Consider the following 19,112-nt stretch of genomic DNA (forward strand, 5'->3'; position numbering starts at 1 on the left):
CTTCAAAGAGCACCACTATGGCACAGGAATTAACACCTGAAAGTCTTGTTTGCATTTTCCCACCCATGACAGGCCCCTGGTTACTTCATCAAGAGCAGATGGCAGCCCAGGGGGTTCTCCACATCCATTTGATTTGTACGTACAGAAGAGTTTTTCTTTCTGACATCCAGAGATGATTTATGTCATATTGTATCAACTCAACTCAAAGAAAACAAGACACGTGGCTTAAAAACGGATTCACTGCAATGAGTAAGAATAATGAATTGTCCTTATGAAAGGCTGGCTGTCCTATCTTCTTACATTTGCAAACTTTAAGCACAGCATATTCAAGTTAGATTTATAGTGCCACATACTGGGATGTTAAAAATAAAAAAGCCAGGGCACACCAAGCATTCTGTGACCTGCTAAATGCTTCTCAAAATCACATCATGGCAGAATGCAAATAATTATTTCCCCAACAAAAAACAAGCCCCTGACTCAGGGCAGTTTTCTGCACAGCCGGCATTTGGAGGGGAGGTGTTGGGGAAGGTTGAATTAATGCTTGTCATATACCGCCGTGAAGTGTGTTATTATAGCCACATAATATAAATGATATAAACTAGGTTTGTGAGTTCTGAAATAAATTCTGGACCACACAAGCCCAGCAGTAACAAGTGACTTGTTAACAGTAATTGATGATCACAATTGATGATCACTTTCTTTAAAGTTCTTAAGAACTGTGTTGAATGACAATTTGAGGACGGCTCATTTTCTCACTGACCCCTGAGGATCTTTAAGCTTTCAGGTAACACTTAAAGCCTTCAGGCCTTGGGTACTGCTGAAGTTCACAGATTTAAGTAAAGCTGCAAATTTCTTGAAACTAGAGGAGTCACAATTTTACAAATTAATATGAAGTCCTGTTACTTTAGCTGGTTTTACAGATGAATATTATGAATGAAATCAAAGGGCTGTGCTTAACTTCTGTCAGACCTTTGATCTTAAAAGTAAAAGCAAGCAGAGGATTGTGGTTCACACATAATAAACACATCTCCAAATTATTAAAAAGGCATTTTATTATAAATACATTTTAGTTGTAGCAGTAAAATACATTTTGTGTTACCATGAATCTTTTAAAACAAAAGAACTTCACTGAGACAATGATCACAATGTAGGAACTACAGACCCCCAAATTGAAAACTTGTTCTAAGGAACCAAAGTGGCTAAAGAAATTCCAAAACTAAGTTTAAAAAAAAGGAAACGACAGAAAAGGAAGAAAATAAAAACCCTAGAGAATGGCTTTGGGGTTATTTTATGGTACAAAGTCATTTTTACTTTTAAGGATAAACTCTTAAGGTATTAGGACCTCTCGGACGAGGTATCATTAACTGTAAGAAATAATAATAATTTTGTTATAATTTTGCCATAACTTATGATTATTACATGACTGTACAACTGGTACTTTTAAGAGATGGAAACTGACCATCTCAGTTTTATATAGCCTCCCTTTGGAAGACTTGCCAAAAGAAGACCCAGTACGAATTTGCTAAGTAATTGATTGTATGAAGTTAGCTGAACAAGCTTAGATAAGAACTTGTATTTTTGAAGCATAAAAAAAAACCCTGTGTCATTAATAACAGGACCCTTTAATAAAATGCAAAACCCATTACCTTTATCATTTAGAGGAGAGGTATTTTAATCACCGTATTTACCTAGGATACAACTACTACGTATAACCAGTACCTTCATGGGTTTCAAAGAATCAGGTTGGATGACTGGCACAGAAAGCGGATACAGTACAATGTCATACACGTGGGTTTATAGGAAGCAGGCATGGTCTGGATACGTAAAAATCCAAGACCTTTCCTCTGAATGGGAGGGGGTGCTGAGAAACATTCTCAGGTGTAACTGACGCGTCCGTCAGGACCTCAGCCTGGATAAAAGGACCCTCCGACCAACGGAAAGAGAGAAGAGGTCTTTGCATCCAAGGCATCGTGCCAAGCAAAGTGTGAATAAACAGAAGCTCCCTGTGAGTTGGAACTGGATAAAGTAACCTGTGCTGAACATACAAACGATCCCACCAAAGGTTAGCAAGCCTTTCAAGGAGGAAGTACTGTGTTTTAAGAATTCCAAAGCTGTGTGTTCTACGATGCTTATCATATGCACTACTTCTAAGTCGTTCTATAATCTATCACCTTAAAAATATTTTTTTTCTCTTTCTCGTGTCTCAGTAAATTCAAAGCCAAACTAAAAACCAGAGGCCGAGACCAATACCCCTCAAGCTGCACTGACTCCAGGGGGAATATTAACAACAATGACACTAACACACACATTTTTAAAATATCCAAAGACCTGTAGGTTGATTATATTGTAGGCAGTTTCTTTCTCAAAAATAACTTGTTCATACATGTGCACCTATGGTTTATGAACAACTCATGCTGTGTAGGTAGTAGATTCCCCTAGACTGTTGCTTTTTCTTTCTTTTTTTTCAAACATTGTTTTTTTGTTTTTTTGAAGATAGCAAAGCAATCAGAGACAATGATCAACTTTCTGCCATATACATCACTTCAGGCTCCCCGAACACCCACCGGCATGGCAGAGAATCCAAAATAATTGTGTTAACCTGAGAAACACATAATTTGAAAAGCAAATCCTTTGTCCTCAACTCCCTCACCCCCAAAGCATGAAAACTACGAATACATCATTTGGGGATTATCTGTCATTTTTGATGCTCCGTGTCACTGCCACTCAGGACAGGGCCTCCTGTACTTAGCGCCTTGGTAAATGCAAAGTGCATCCTTGTGATATTTGAACGGCTTCCTCCCACAAGTCTCATCTCTGTGTGTACAGACCATCAAGATTGCCTCTAAGCTCTTCAAACAGATGCACGGCTTCCAAACCAAAGCCCAGGCTGCAGTGCACACACACCAAATCCACCCTAGAAATAAAAGAGCCCCTGCACCCTGACACGGAGGAGCAGCGCAGACCTTACAGAGCGTGAGCGCTGGAAGGGGGTGGCCACCATCCGAGGGGCTCGTCACTCCATTGAGGTTTTTCTCCATGAATGTCCCACTCATGGCATCAGAATTATGTCCCAAGAGACTAGTTTTGTATACTGAGTAAATAAATGCATGACTGACAAGACCTTCAGACTCTTTCTAGACCAGGGGTTCTCAAAGTGTGGTACCCAGGCTGGCAGCATCAGGGTTGCCTGGGAACTTGTTGGAAATGCAAAGGATCAGGCTCCAGCCTGGAATCAGGAACTCTGGGGGTGGGTCCAGCGACCCGTACTTTAACAAGCCCTCCAGGTAATTCTGACGCTGTCTACCGTTTTAGAACCACTGCTCTCTACTTTGCTCAAAACTTCAAAATCTTAAAGCAGGACAGATTTGTAAACAGTCCTGAGTGGCTTCTATTCTGTGTTGAAATCTATGGAATTTGCCCCTTCCCCTCAACTGCTCAAACATTAAAAAAAAAAAAAAAAAAAAAAAAAAAGAATGAATGAAAAAATATATTTCAAAAAAGTTAAAAGTAATATTGGTTTCCCCTCCTACACATAGTTCTAAGGCAGGCAGTCACGTGCTAGCAAAATGCAAACTAAAATACAGAGGAGACCTCATATGTGAGGCATAGAAAGAGCTGAAAAGACTCCCAAAGAACATAATGAAGATTTCATAATATTGTTTAATGAACTTACAGAATTATATAAAACTTACTATGCTTTATGCTTAATATTCATATCAAAATAAAATCTCTGTATTGAACAAATTGCAAATAAAGTCAGGTCTAATTCTCTGATGACGAACTATAGGTCCATGAATGCCTCTGGGTTTTCTTAACACGCCAGCTCTAGGAGCTCTAGACTACCGCTGTATGACCACAGTTCACGTTACTAAGTCTAGATTCTTCTACTAGGTGCCTCCTTTCAAAAAAGTTGAGGAACTCCCTGTGACTATTTCCTGAACATTTATTCCAAAGTAGATATTTTCAAACATTTTGAAATTTTTAAATGCTACATTAAAATTTTTCATTTTTAAACGTTTGATATTCTAGTTTCAAGTAATAACAGCCATTTTCTGAATGTGTTTTGCAAGACTGTTAAATGTTAGGAGGATTCACTCCTTGTAACAATGGTTTTGAAATTGCTAATTAAACAGGTACGAAAGTAGTAAGTGTGAATTTAGCAGCTTTACAGTAAAATCGAGGCAAATAAATATCCAGCCTCAAGTAGATGGAGGATTCGAGACACCTCATGTAATGAGCACTTTGAAGACTAACATGCCACTTACTCTTCCATGAAATCATGGTGTCATGAAGCAATCATAGAACATTATCCATTATTTCTAATTGCTGAATAGTTTGTGGATCAGATGGCAAAGAGCGGAGCAAAAAATCAGATCCATTAAAACATTTATTTCGAGATTTGGAAAAGCAAACAGGGTGGTGGTAGAAATTGATGGTTCCCACACGTTAAAGGGATGGTTAGCAAGAAATAATGCCTGGGAGATCATAAAAGACAAATTACTACCTTTGTGGAGCTAAAAGAAAAGAAAAGAAAAAAGACCCAGATAGCCTACGTGACATTTAAGGCAGCAATTTGCATCTTTCAATATATTTAAACTTTTAATCTTGTATTTTTATAGGCTTTTTCTGGGTTTCCTTTTTAAAAACAACTCCAGTATGAAACAGTGCTATCCAAGGATAACAGGTGTCTCTTCTTAAAACGATTTCAGTGAATCTAACTTTCTTCGTAACAATAGTTGAAATCTAAAATTTATCTTGAAACTGGTTTTCACATCCTGGCTCTTAGGCAAAGTGGCTTTCTCTAGCCAAGGTAGCTAGGGATATATTCGTATACGTTTATAGCTTTGCCTTTGAGATGTATATACATGGAAAATATTAAACATGTAAAATCAACTACACTAGAGTAAGGTAATTCTATATATTAATTATCTCAAGTTAGGAAATTCAGTTAGCTTTCTCAGCAATTTCAGTGCCTCCATAAACAAGGAAACTGTTTTCACAAACAGTTCTTGGAGATTGCTGTGTTTAATTAGGCAACACTTACTCAGTGGGAATTCTGCTTGTTTTACTTATTCTGCAATTCTTTGAACTGAAAAGACCAACTGATGTTTACACCAAACCTGAACTTATCCTAGAATCTCTGATGAACAGAAACCACACAAAGCAGTTTGTTATTTCACACATACAAAATGACCTGGACAGAAGGCAGATCTGTCTGAGGGAAGGAAACTTAAGGTCATGTTAGTTTAAATGGTCAATAATTAACTACTGATCAATCAAAAACAAAGCTCTGCTACAACAATTTGGCAAAGCATATGCCAAAATGGCAGCCAAAACCCCTTTTAAAAACACACCAGAAAATATCCATGTTACCCTGAATGAGGCTCTTCAAATCTTAACAGAAATTCATTTTTAGATCAGGAAAAAAAAAAATTTAGCATGAAAACTCTACAAATTCTATCGTCCACAATAATTTCTTTAAGATAAAAAAAGAAAATCTCAGTAGCACTGAAATTAAAAAGTAAAATGAATACAAAATAGTTCTGGCAAAAAAAAGGGAACTTCAGAGTGATACAAAGAACAAAGAAGAAGAAAGACAGCAGGTGAACAATTACCCGCACTAAGAAGAGATCTGTTTTGGAAGAAAAGGAAGTTGGTAATCCTCAGTATTATCCAAGAGCTAACATCAAGCTTTCTTTAAAAAAGAAAAAAAAAATTCCATCTGAACTCTAAGGTTGAATCTAGTATATGAAATTCAGTCGTCCCTCAGTATCTGCAGGGGATTGGTTTCAGAACCCCCAGGAACACGAAAATCCGAGGATGTTCAAGTCCTTTACATGAAATGACAGTATTTGCATATAATTTTCACACATCCTCCCATATATTTTAATTCATCTCTGGATTACTTATAACACCTAATACAATAAAAATGCTATGTAAATAGCTGCCAGCACATGGCAAATTCAAGTTCTCCTTTTTGGAATTTTCTGGAGTTTTAAAAAATATCTTTGATCTGCGCTTGGTTGAATCCGTGGGCATGGAACCTGCAGATACAGAGGGCTGACTGCGTGTTGTTTTATAAGTCTGATTTGTGGGCCCCTGCTAGTACTACACAAGTCACACCCAAACAGCATGAACGGTACTCAGAAACCACGCTTCATTTCAATGGAAACTTGCAATGCTTCTTTCTGTAAGACTTTCTCACAACCGTTATAAGACACTATGCATAAATAACATTTAAAGCATGGCTGGAAGGATGGTATTAAGTAATGCTGAGAAATAAGCTTGTTGGAGGCTGAAATATGCATTCGAAGCCAAATCTAAAAGAGTATTAGATGGAAACAACATTCGAATTCTTGACTGGCTGTGTAAAATGATGAGAAATACTCAGACACTCAAGAGCAAAGCAGTGGACTAAAAAATAGCTATTGTTTTTTGTTTTTTTTAAGAAGTAACTGCTTAGAACAGCGATGTCACAACAACAGCTTCCTTATGCAAAGCTTCCATCAATATATTTATATGTGTACATGACCTCTTTAACTAAATATACATATAAATAATTTAAAAACTGGTATTTTGTTCAAGTATGGAGAACAGGAAATTCAACAATTACCTCATGACAAGGGGTTAACTGGAAGTCCTGACATGACATCCTGTCTGCGTAAGATCCACCTGCTTTTGGACACTTATCTGGCTTGTGTTGTAGTCCTGCGTGTTTGTGAGGGGGGAGAATCATCACTGACAAGAACATTATTTTTCATGGACCCCTCACATCAGGGAGGCTGCATTTTCATTTGGGCTACATCTTGAGTTTTGTCACAGAGTTGGAAATACACAGCTGTATAACAATATTTTTTTTCTTCTTTCCTTGTGACTAAAGAATGCTGAGGAAAATTTGACCTAGCTAAGCATGGTGATCTGACATCATACAGAGAAAACGAGGTGCTGTGACCTGCTGGCTCGGTTTTCACCTGTGACTGACGCTAACCACGGACGTGCTGCTGTCTACAGGTCAACATCTGCCACCTTACAGAGAGCCGCAGCCTGCGGCGTGAAGCCGCATACAAACGAACTGCGCTCTGAGCAGAAAGACAGAACTGAATAAACGAGGTACGCTTCGTTTGTCCTTCAACTCAAGGCACTCTCTTCTCCAAAACTGTCTGAGGATGACAGGGGGGTTGTTGCTGGCCAACATCGACTCAACTCCTGTGGTGGCAGTTTTTTCTTTACCCCTCCACTTTTCAAGTCTGTTTTAAAAATGGACTGCGAATACAGGATGGCCTATTCCAAAGGAGTCTTCCAATAAACTATTTTTGAATGGATCATTAGGATCCACTCAGGATTTGCAATGTTTCCCAACCTCATCTTACTTGGAAAAAAAAAAAAAAAAAAGAGGTTATATTGTAGTCTCAAGATATCTCTGAAGTATAAAAGTAGTACTACTAGACCAGGAAAGCAATAGAACATGCATCGCTTTAAAAGTGTTACAAGACCACAAGTTTTAAGAGGGTAAACATTTTCCTTTGGATTTTTACCAAAGTTCATTCAAAACAATTTTTCAGACTGTAGAATATTTAAGATAGCTATTTAAATTTTATGTTTTTGTACAAGTTCAGTGGGGTTCTTTTAGAAGAATTGAAAGACATGAAAAACAAGGGTAGTTTTTTGCCCCAGATTTTGATGAATTTTGATACACCTTTGACAAACATTGTATTTCTTTTTTAATGATGTTCCTCAAACAAAACAGTTAGCAAAATCTTTGAATTGCCATGGATAATGTCACATTTTACTGTAAACATCAAATAAGGTACCAAAATTTTTTACTGGAGGGAAAATGAACCTTAAAGTGGCACAACTCTTTATCCCACTGGAGGGGGAAGGGGGAGCCAGATTACAAACATTTACACATGCATAGTGAGGAAAAAAAGATTTTACTAAATTCACGCATTTTTAAAATAGTTATCAAGTCTACTAAGCACCAACAATCCTAAAAATTTTTCAGCTTCATGATTTGTTTAAAAAAAAAAAAACACACTATCAAATTAACATTAAAAACAAGCTTGAAGTAGAGCTTGTCCAAAAAATAACTAAGTATGCCACTGTTTTTTTTCACGTTACAAAAAACAGTGGCATAATGAAATACACCTGCAAAAAATGCCTTTAACTCTATCCTACAGTGGATGGAGAGTACAACAGCACATCATACATAGTCTAAAACTATAAAAGTTTTAGAATGCAGCATCTTGTCACCAAAAAAAAGCTGATAAAACTTAAAGTATTTAGAGGATGCTGCCCCTTTATTTTAAAAAATTTTAAATGAATTTAAGCAAAAATAACATACATTTGTACATCAACTGGCCATTTCTGGTACAGAAACCCAGCATATGGTAATATTATTGAATAAATGTAAATGCTACTTACAATTTTTTTTCTTTTTAAATACATTTTAGACAAACTTTTTTTTTCTCTTTTTTTATAGTTGCACAATTAACCTCTTAGCTGCTAGCTTGATGCAAACATATGTAACAATACACAAATTTAAAAATATTTTTTATTCTACATAAAAGCTGTCAAAATTCCGACTCACGTCAAAAATGCAAAATAATGGAATATACTTTTAAAAAATTAGTTGCAAGTCTAGCAGCAAAGCAATTAAGTAAGAACATATTTAATATTAAAACAAAGGGAACTGTGCAGCTATAGGTGAAGTCCAGCTATCTTAATTCTATTGATACAAACAGAAATGAAAACATTCTCCCTTGAGGAAAAAAAAGGTGATTATTTAAAATAGGAGTAAAAGCCATTGCTGCCCGATGAGCTCCCCAGGCTGAGTTCCTGGAACAGAGACAGAGGGTCGCTGCTCTTCTTGGCCTGCTCCGGCGGGGGCCTGGGCTTGGGAGGGGCGCGCAGAGCGCTGGCGTAGGACATGGCGGGCTTGCTGCCTCCAGAGCTCTGCTGGCTGCTGCTGCTGGCCGACTCTGCGATCTGCTTGTTGGGCATGAGTGGGGGGAACTGGCCGAGATGCTGCAGCACATTATAATTGAAGGAACTGGACACCTCGAGGTTTTCAGACTTCAGATGATCCTCAGGGGGTTTGACCGTCTTGGGCGGAGCTAGAAGCAGAGAACAGTGACACTGACTGAAGGGCAAGCCCAGTGATACTAGAGCGTCTCATTAACTGGTTCTCATCTCTGGGAACTCAGTGACTGCAGAGCCACAAGGACAGACAACTTCTGCCACAGAAATCACAACACATCTAACCAAACTTCTCTGTCTTATAAGCACTTGAAAAAGAATTAACTCTGTGAACTGGAATAACTAAACATGTAAAACCTGATTTTGGCTGAAAGCTATCATAAAAGTTAGATGGAAAAAAAGGAGAAATGATGTTGGTGCTTCAAAAAACTAATGTGCACAACTGTACACTTTGATATTTATTATATTAACTGCTCATAGTTTGCAAATGGGAAGAAGACGTGTTCTTTCTTACATAAAAAGAAGCTGTACATGCAGACTCCTGGTCAGAACAGCTTTCATTATTAACCTAAGAAATGGTAGCGTCAGATTCTAATTCTTAAAAATGCCATCTTTTCTTGTAATATATAAGTAAACATGCAATAAGGTGGGGGAAAACAGCTATAAACTTTACTTCCCATTTCCTATAACCTGTCTGACTTGCAAGGTCCTTTAAAATTTGACTCCCCTCTTCCTAACTAATTTGGTGGCCCACCAAATCAGAACTTGTTTTATACATTGCTTTTCTTTTCTAGCTTTTGAAAATTTAAACAACATTATATTGGATTACAATCATAATACATATTCATTGAGGATAACTTGGAAATTACACAAAAGACCAAAGAAGGAAATAAGTTGTTCATTTTCCCAAATACCAGAGATAAGCCTTAACTTGTTGGTGCATTTTTTCCTATGTCATATAATGCAGATATTTCATAACTTTTTAAAGTAACCTCTCTTTTTACAAATTTGGATAATAGTCAATTTTTCACTTTTCTACACTGTGATAAATGTTACTATAGATAAATATTCCTAAACATTCATGACTGTTTCCTTAGGATAAATCCCTAAAAGTACAATGGTTGGGTCATACGGTGCATACAAAATGAAAGCTTTTGATAACTGTGGCCAAACTTCCCTGCAGGAAGATACCGTAATTCACACCCAATCAACAATGGTGGCTCATTTTCCTACTCCATCACAACATTAATGTTATTATTATTATTTTTCACTTTAGCCTATTTTATAAATAAATAATTATCTTGTAGTTCTAATTTGCATGTCTTTGATTACTAGTATTTATGGACATTTTTTCCTATGTTTATTACCTGTTTGTGGATTGGAAAGCTGAGGTGAACATATTTCACTTTTCAGTCTAAGTATTTCATTGATTCAATATGCTAATTTCATAGAACTATTTAAAAACTTAAACAATTCATAAAATTGTTCAAAATTATTTTAAGCCACTTAACATCCTTCTAGAACATTTATCATCTTTTCCGTCTAAATGCCACTGCTTTTGTGAATGACAACAACTGCTTTTAAGAGCATTAGTTTAACAAATATTTCAAGATAAAAGTGGCCTTACTACCTAACATAATGCATAAAATAAACATTTTACTGGCTATTCATGAACCTACTATTTTTATTTATTTTACTAAGATTTCATATTTAACCATATTCTCATTTTCATGACAATATAGAATTTAGAATGTTTTCAATTAAATAATAAATACTTCCAAAATAATATTTTAGAGGCAGTTAACCTAATGCCTACACTCTTATCTAACCATGAGTCTAAGATCTCTATCAGTTTGATTTACTGTATATCCTCCAGATAAGAAACTATTCTTATTCATATTTAAAACTATGAATTTTACTAATCTGGCAACCAATGATTTTTTTTCAAAATACACATCTCTATCTAATCTTTAAATATTCATCTGTGCATGAAAAGAAAATGCCTGATGAATTTATGCCTTGTCACCAAGATAAATGACTAGTACCGAACACATACATGTTGGAGAGACGAGCTCACCAGGCACAAAGGCCCCGAAGGAGGACTGGATCACCCCCTTGATCACACAGGATCTGTTTTCAGGATCTCCTTACTCAGTAGGCATTTACCAAGAGCCTGAAGTGTGATCAGTGCCAAAAGGGGAGACCAAAGTTCAGAAAGGTCAAAGACATGGTCTCTGTTCTCAGGCTTGCAACTGCGGAGAAGACAGGGCCATCTCTAGCCACCATGACCTCTTTCAAATTTCAAACCAATATAATATGAATAGTTTCCTTCAACTCAAGAAGTAAGTCTCAAACTTCAAAAAGAAGTTTCCCAACTGGTGATTATATTCCTCTGACTCACCACTTGTAATCACTACATTCCTCTAAAAAAAAAATAAAGTAAAATGATAAATACACACATACATACATACATATGTACGTACTGTTAGACAAGAAGTGGTGCTTCATCAGGATATTAGTGATTTTGAATTAATTCTTAAATACTTCACTGTTACTTTCAACTAAAGAATACTACTATTTGTCTCCTAGCAATAAAGAAAATAATAATTTTATATTTGTGGAAAAGATGGCATAAATGACATGTGCTTTGGGCACTTGTTTAGGAAATTTTTACCTTACCAGATTTTTATTGATTTTGACCAAAACCTATCCTAAAATTTAGATGGAAAAAAAGGAGAAATGATGCTGTCTTTACAATAATCATAAAAAACAAAAAGTAATAAATTTTCATCACTGATATGTAATTTAGATGTTTCTCAGGAAATTCAGATATGATAAATGTATTTTTGTTAGACCTTTAAAATGACAATGCAACCCCAAGCAGCTTCTACAGAGTTAGTGCTAATGAATGACAATGTCTCTTGCTAGGAACGAAACCAGTACCTTTTTACTGCTTTCTGCCCTGTTATACCTATTGTTCTAAAAATAATGCTTGTATGGCACATACTCCAAAAGGTTACAGAAACAATGGATTCACATTCTACAGATGAACAAAATTAACCTCAAATACAGAGGTTAATGCTACCAGGGCGGAAATTCAGCAAAGATTACAGACTTGTTCACAAAGATCAATGTCTACAGTCCACAAAGAGAGTCTCTAGATTAGAGAAGTCAAATAGTATCATTCTTAACATCTAACATTTCTTTACATTTAACACACACACACACAAAGAGGGAACCAAAGGAAAGATAAAAGTGCATTTGTGTTCAAGGCTAAAGAGGAAAGTCTTTTAGACTTCCCACCACCCAAGGTAGAGCCATGTCCATTCCAATGCTTTCCTATCTATGCCTTCTTTTTTCCCTCTTTGCCCTTTGGATTTCTCATTCACTAAAATATAAGGAATAAACATTGGATTTCTAAATCTCAAAATGTTAAGACTTTACTGGTTTCTCTTGTGGCCAAACTCTTAATTGTGAAGCAAACTGTCAACAACTTTATTGACAATAAATCCTTGAAAAGTGGTACTGACCTAACCCCACCCCAACCCTGAAGCAAAAACAAAAATCCAGACAACAAGCCTTTTCCAAGCAAAGGTGAGTCTATTTAGAGATACATTTTCCCATTACTTCCCATTCAGTCACAGATGAAAGTGATCAAAATGATCAGTTCCCAAATACTGGCAGACCTACTTACCTTCCAGACCGTAAGTAAGGAACCAACATAGTCCTAAATAAACGCCTGAGGCACACCTGTGAGCTGTGAGCATTAAATGCTGTTCAAAGATCATAATGCAAATGGAGGGGACGGGAGAAGAAAAACCCCACAAATACCCAGCAGCTGAGTGGTTAAGACTGCAACTGTGGCAACGCGCCAAGCCCGCCTTACCGATCAGCTCTCTGGGCTGCGCTGTCCTGCTGGATCCATTGCACGGAATGTTCTGATAGGGGGTAGATGAGGTGGTGTTTACCCAGGACTCCGGGGAGGAAAAGTTGAAAGAAGGTTGGTTATTACGGTCCTGAAGTTCTTTACACTGAGCAAGACTGTCTTGAGGAGTGCTTACTTCTTCAGAACAAGGCTGGACTGAGCTAGGTGAGATTCTTCTTTGGTACAAGGGCCGGCCAGGTCCCCGGGGTTCATACTACACAAAGAAAAAGGGCATTTCATAAATCAGTGAAACTTACACCCCACTCCCTTAGGTATACGGCAATCTCACTGTATTAAGTGGAAATTCTCAAAAACATTCTTTTCCGTGGCTGTGAAAACTGCCCAAGAAACAGCCTGAGCTCTGGACACGGTGTCAGGAGACCTGGGTTCGAAACCCAAGTTCTGGTCCTTAGCAGGTAGTCCTATGACAACACACACCTAATTTCAGACTCTGTTTTCTTGTCTGTAAAATATGGAGCTGAACTACCTGTCTTCAGTTCTAAAATTCTATCGACATTCTAGGTAAACATTAGATTAAGAGTAAGAATGAAGAAACGTATCTTCTCAAAATTAGTAGGGAAATTACAGTCAGAACCTACTGAATCACAACCGTCTTGAACACACTCATCCATTCTAGACGCATCTCGTGGGCCCTTCACAAACTTCCAGTTTATTATTCCTTAGACCAGATGGCAAGACAGGACTCCTCCCAGCCAACATGAGTGCCCCTGACTGGATTCCCTGCACGTCTCCTTTTAGACAGTCTCCAAATGAAACAGAACATTCATTAGTCTTGATATGTCTGAAACCTGATTAACATTTTTCTCCTCCCTACACTGCACAACCCAAATTTCTTTAACCCTCTCAACAAGACGTATTTGCCAGACATCTCCAGATATTTTATTGCTACCTAAGCACCCTCCAAGTTTTTCTGGCCTGACTGCTGTGACCAATGTTCAGTCTCAGTTCTAACAGCAAGGCAGTATGGAGCAGTAGTTAGGGGTGCAGCCTCAGTCTGGAGTCAGAATCTCTGGTTAGACTTCAGGCTGCTTTTTACCAGCAGTGTGACCCTGGGCAATTGACTTAATCTTTCAGGAACTTCGGCTGTGAATATGGCTTCATTATTCACAGCACCTACCTCTTAGGATTGTTGTGAGAATTGAGTTCAGCATGCATAGCATTTAGAATAGTTCCTGGCATACAGGAAGGGTTTGTTATTAGTGTAACATATAAAGATAAGATTCCATGTTAGATCTTACATGACAGGACGGAACTGGCTTTTTTAACTGCCCCCTCTTTCTCCCCCAACATAACGATTTGCTATACAGTTTGTGGTCATTATGATTCGGAGGAATCTTTCTTTTACCATGGTTGTTAGCAATAATTGGAAATCAGGAACTGGAGGTTAGATTACAAAGGAGAGAGAGAGAGAGAGAGAGAAATCGGCATAGAAACAGCAGGATTTGGAGGGTGGGGATGTTAATATAAGAAAGAACAAGCAGATATTGTCAAGCCAACTAAATGGGGGAACTTGTGGGTGTTAAGCACGTGAGGGTCAACTCATCACAGATGGAACCACAAGGATATAAACCAGGCTAAGGAATGGGTCTGGACTGGCTGCCTTGAGCACAAAGGAAGGAAGGAGAGGAGGGGGAGAAAGTCTTTCCCTATTAAATGATGAGTGCTCAGGTCATTTCTGTATTTCCAAAGTTTTAGCCACTGGATGAGGAAGGAGAGAGATAATACTTCCATCCAGTTAATTCCTTTTCTCATATATTTTTATTCTTCTGTCTCTAAGTATAGAATGTAAAGTCATCCTTAATTTTATTCTGCTTTAAGGGCAATTTTTTTCAATCGTCAAGATCATTTTGAATTTGAATCTTATTTTCTAGAATATTAACCATTCCAACTAGGGTCAACTGTGAATTTAATCAGCACATAGGAAGTTTCTTTGTCCAGCTCATTAACTCATGGTATTAAAGAACCAACCTTCCTACCCTGCTTCATGTTTGCTATTACTAGGCAATGCCTGAATGATTGGTTTCAACAGCTTGTGCCCTGTGCCTTTTTTATCAACGTTTGTTATGAAGACGATTAACTCCTAGAATCAAAATAAAGTATTTCTTTTATTACCATGTCCCGAGTGTTTAGCCCAGTCACAAACTGTAGGGGATCACATTCTAAAGTCTTTATGTGTGAATACTACAGTACAAAACTAATGTCTGTTAATGGCCTTAGAAAATAATCAAATCCCCTGGCGATACAGAACATACTCACATGAATTTCAGGCATTAACTTTATAACCCCGTTTCACTAAATACTGAACATATATACACTGGTAATATAAACAAACACCTTTTTGCAATGAATAGATACATGAACCACAGAGCTTAAATGAGGAAAACTAAAAACCAGAAAGCAACGGAAAGCTGATAGGAAAGGGGAAAATATTCAATTAAACTTTCTAGAAAATGTGTATCCTTTGTATCTTCCAAACTGAAATCCCCCCAAATCACACAACTGACATGCACAGTGGGACTTGTGGAAGTACTGTCTAACATACTTCTAGTAGCTCCTAAGTAGCTGCCGACAAAGATGAGTGTGTAGACAAAACATGAAATTCAACCTCAGGCAACATGAATGCGACTGATTCTATAAGCTACAAAAAGAACCAAAACTTGAAATTGTTTGAATGTTCTTAAAATTAGATAAATATGTTAAAGATATATGTGTATATGTATGTGTGTGTGTGTGTGTGTGTATACACATCTGGTACATCTATTTCCTATACCACAAATGAAGGTAAATGCATGAAAATAATGATTTGCCACTTTGGAATCTGTCCTCAAAGGTAATTTGAGTATCGGCAGATAAATCTTGATGACAACTGAAAATGGTTTATACACAAAAAAAATGACCTTTGAGCAGTTTTGCAGATTTTAGCATACAGATCCTGTACACGTTTTATTAGATTTAGACCTAGTATTTGATTTTTCTTTGAGCTGTTGCAATGCTTTTTGCTTTTACATTTTGGTTTCCAATTGAACACTGCTAGTATATAGAAATGAGATTGATTTGTGCCGCCCTTATATCCTGAAACCTTGCTAAACTCACATTACTCATAGGATTTTTGTTGACTTATTTCCTGGGTAGATTCCCTGGGTGTTTCTACATTGACAATCATGTCATCTATGAGCAGAGACAGTTTTATTTCCTCCTTTCCGATCTCTATGCCTTTTCTATTTCTTGCTGTACCTCACTGGCTACGACTTCTAGTACAATGCTGAATAGGAATGTTGAGAGTGGACGTCTTACCTTGTTCCTAATCTGAGAGAGAGAGCACTCAGCATTCAGTCTCTACGATTAATCATGACGGTAACTGTAGGATTTGTATAGATGCCCTTTAACAGGTTGAGGGATTTTCCTTCTATTTCTAGTTTGCCAAAAGTTTTTATGAGTGGATGTTGTATTCTGTCAAATGTATGTGGGTTTTTTTTTTTTCAGGGGAGGGAGGGTCTATTGACATAATTGTGATTTTTCTCTTTAGACTGTTAACATAGTAGATTATACTGATTTATTTTCAAATACTAGACCAGCTTTGCATTCTGGGAATAAGACCAAACATGGTCATAGTGTATTATTCTGTTTTAGATGTTGCTGAATTCAATTTGCTAATGTTGTGCTGAGGATGCTTGCACCGATATTCACAGGTATCTGTAGTTTTCTCTTTTTTGTACTGTCTTTGTGAATATTGCTTATTTTTATAATTTGGAATTTGGGACCATGTGCTAATAAATGCTTCTTAAAATCAAACTTAAAAACTAAAAACTAATAGAAATAAACTCAGATTTTATCAAATGAGCACTATAACCACACATAGAAGAATTATTTCAGATGCCTTTAAAATCCAGCATTTTAACTAATATATTATATATATCTATGGGATATAGCCTTAGGACAAAATGAACCACAATGATATCTTCAACTGCATTTACTGGTAACTTAACATCAGTATTGTTACTATAAAACCACCATACACACACACCCCATCTCTATCTTATCTATCTATGTGTATGTATACACATATAAAGCAAGTAATTAGTTCTGTTAGTCATTTATTAGAAACCATGATCTTTAGTGTAAAAGAAAGTAAACAAATATTAAAAACCCTTCTTCATTTGACTTGGAAATAGCAGTACGGATGCGTGACCTATTTTTCCCTTTCAAAAAATAAAGCACTTTCTAGCTCTGCCCAGGGCAAATGTAAGGACAACCAGTAGCAATGAACATCTTCAGCACCAGAATACAGTCTCCATCAGGGCTCCCTGAGCAATAACTGATTCCTGGTTAGGAGCAGAAAAGGTGCAAGATGAGCCAGAGACATCCTGTGATGCCTGAAAGTACGGAAGCTACCGAAGATCACTGTCAACATGTCAAAAGAACACAGGCATCAATACGAAGGGAATCCCACTGGCCAAAGACAGAACTATGTGTCAAAAAGTAGAATGATACTCAAATGTATAAGGGTGAGAGGAGCCTCAGTGGTCATCTTTGGGGCCTTCATTACTCTGAAAATTGCCTAATAAAAGGCAAGAATCAATCAGTTAGGCTGTCTATTCTACATAGACTGGATTTTAGGTAATCAGATATTCGATGAGGAGAAGTTTCTCTTTTACAGAAGAAAAATAAATACAGAAGAAATTAAAAGAATTTGAAAACCACCATTTTGCTATCTCTAATGAAACAATGGTTCTAAGCAACAATCATCAATAGCTGCTAAATGTGAAAGGTTGTTGGGAACTTTTAATGTTGATGGGTCAGAATAATATGTTCTGATCACTGATACCCGGTGATCAACTTAACATTACTTAAAGAAAAACCCAACGTTACGTGCATCTTGCCCCATATGCAGATAAACACACACACTCATTTAAACATGAGATACTAGATACAACATGCTAGTTTCTCACTAAAATAACACAGATATCAGAATTTCTATATAATGAAAACTCTTTTATAACATCATATTTAATGAATGCACTTTACTTCTTCACTTACTTAAACTTGGAGTAACATTCTAATGTCCACGGGGCCAGGTCTGTAACCTAAATGTGTAAAGCAGACCAGGTGTTGGACGATGTGAAGTTAAGCTGTCACAAACCAGAGAAAATATGCCTGGCAATCAAACTGGTCAAATTTAATTTTCTAAAAAAACCTCTAAACAAGTAAATGAAACAAATATGGACTATTAGTCTGTACTCCCTGAGTTAAGCCACATCCTCATTTCTGGGGCGTTTAGTAATTTTTCACAGTTTCTCAAATTTATTGGTCCAAAATATCACTGAATTCCATTGCTTCACATCTTGTTCAACTATAAATTCTCATACAAGATGAAGGTTATTGGTTCATTAACCAAATTAACTTTTTGGAGATGCTTGTGTTTTCTTTTAATTTAAAAATATGTTTTTGGCCTGAATTCATGTGATCCAAGAAGATACAATATAACCTTGACCTATATTAAAATTTCAAGGACATGGCAAGATTCTGGGGCAGAAACCAGATCTTACTCACTTTTGTATTCCCAGCACCTAATACCATGCCTAGAACATAGAAGTCCTCAATAAACATTTGACAAAAGCATTCAGATGTTGAATGTTGAATACGTGCTAGATCTTCCTTTTAATTTCCCCAAGCTTTGAAGAAGAAATTCTTGACTGTAGAACACTCTTGGGCTCTACTAACTTACTTCAATTTAGCTCCCCTCAAGGTTATCATCTTATGTCTAAAGCAAGATGCTACAATTTCGTTGAGTTACCTGGAAAGAAAGAAACTAGAAAGGAGGGAGGGGAGGAATATCACTGTATGATTAAAAACAATCAATATCAGCAAGCCAGGCAATGTATCCTGGATAAACTGTAACTTGCAACAGTAATGTTTATGGGTACATGTGATGTATTCTACTGAAAAGGACTTGATAAATTAGAAAATAGTATTTGTTTTTCAAAGGCATGATACCCCAATTAATGGTGGAGACTGGTCCAAGACTCCACTAAAATAATAATAAATGAAAATAAAAGATCTATATATTAACAATCAAGACTGGATGACTGGCCATCAACAAAGGACACATTTCTGCAATACATGGAGGACTGTGTAGGCGAAGGATGGAGTTACAGCTACAGAAACACCAGCTACCATGGAAAGTGAAGAA

At 36.9% G+C, this 19,112-nt stretch overlaps 1 protein-coding gene across 4 annotated transcripts in view; it reads right to left on the reverse strand.

Moving 5' to 3' along the window:
• Window positions 1–1,034: 1,034 nt before the first annotated feature.
• Window positions 1,035–19,112, reverse strand: part of HELZ (helicase with zinc finger) — a 141,723-nt gene continuing 123,645 nt past the window's right edge. For all 4 annotated transcript variants that reach the window (XM_032457042.1, XM_032457039.1, XM_032457040.1 and 1 more), the window contains 2 exons: window positions 12,863–13,115; window positions 1,035–9,113 (listed from right to left, as the gene is read on the reverse strand). In XM_032457042.1, the coding sequence (XP_032312933.1) occupies window positions 8,779–9,113; window positions 12,863–13,115 (588 nt within the window). In that variant the 3' untranslated portion in view covers window positions 1,035–8,778. The remainder of the gene's footprint in view (window positions 9,114–12,862; window positions 13,116–19,112) is intronic.

The sequence above is a fragment of the Camelus ferus genome, chromosome 16, assembly GCF_009834535.1.
Source record: "Camelus ferus isolate YT-003-E chromosome 16, BCGSAC_Cfer_1.0, whole genome shotgun sequence".
Classification (NCBI taxonomy): Eukaryota; Metazoa; Chordata; class Mammalia; order Artiodactyla; family Camelidae; genus Camelus; species Camelus ferus.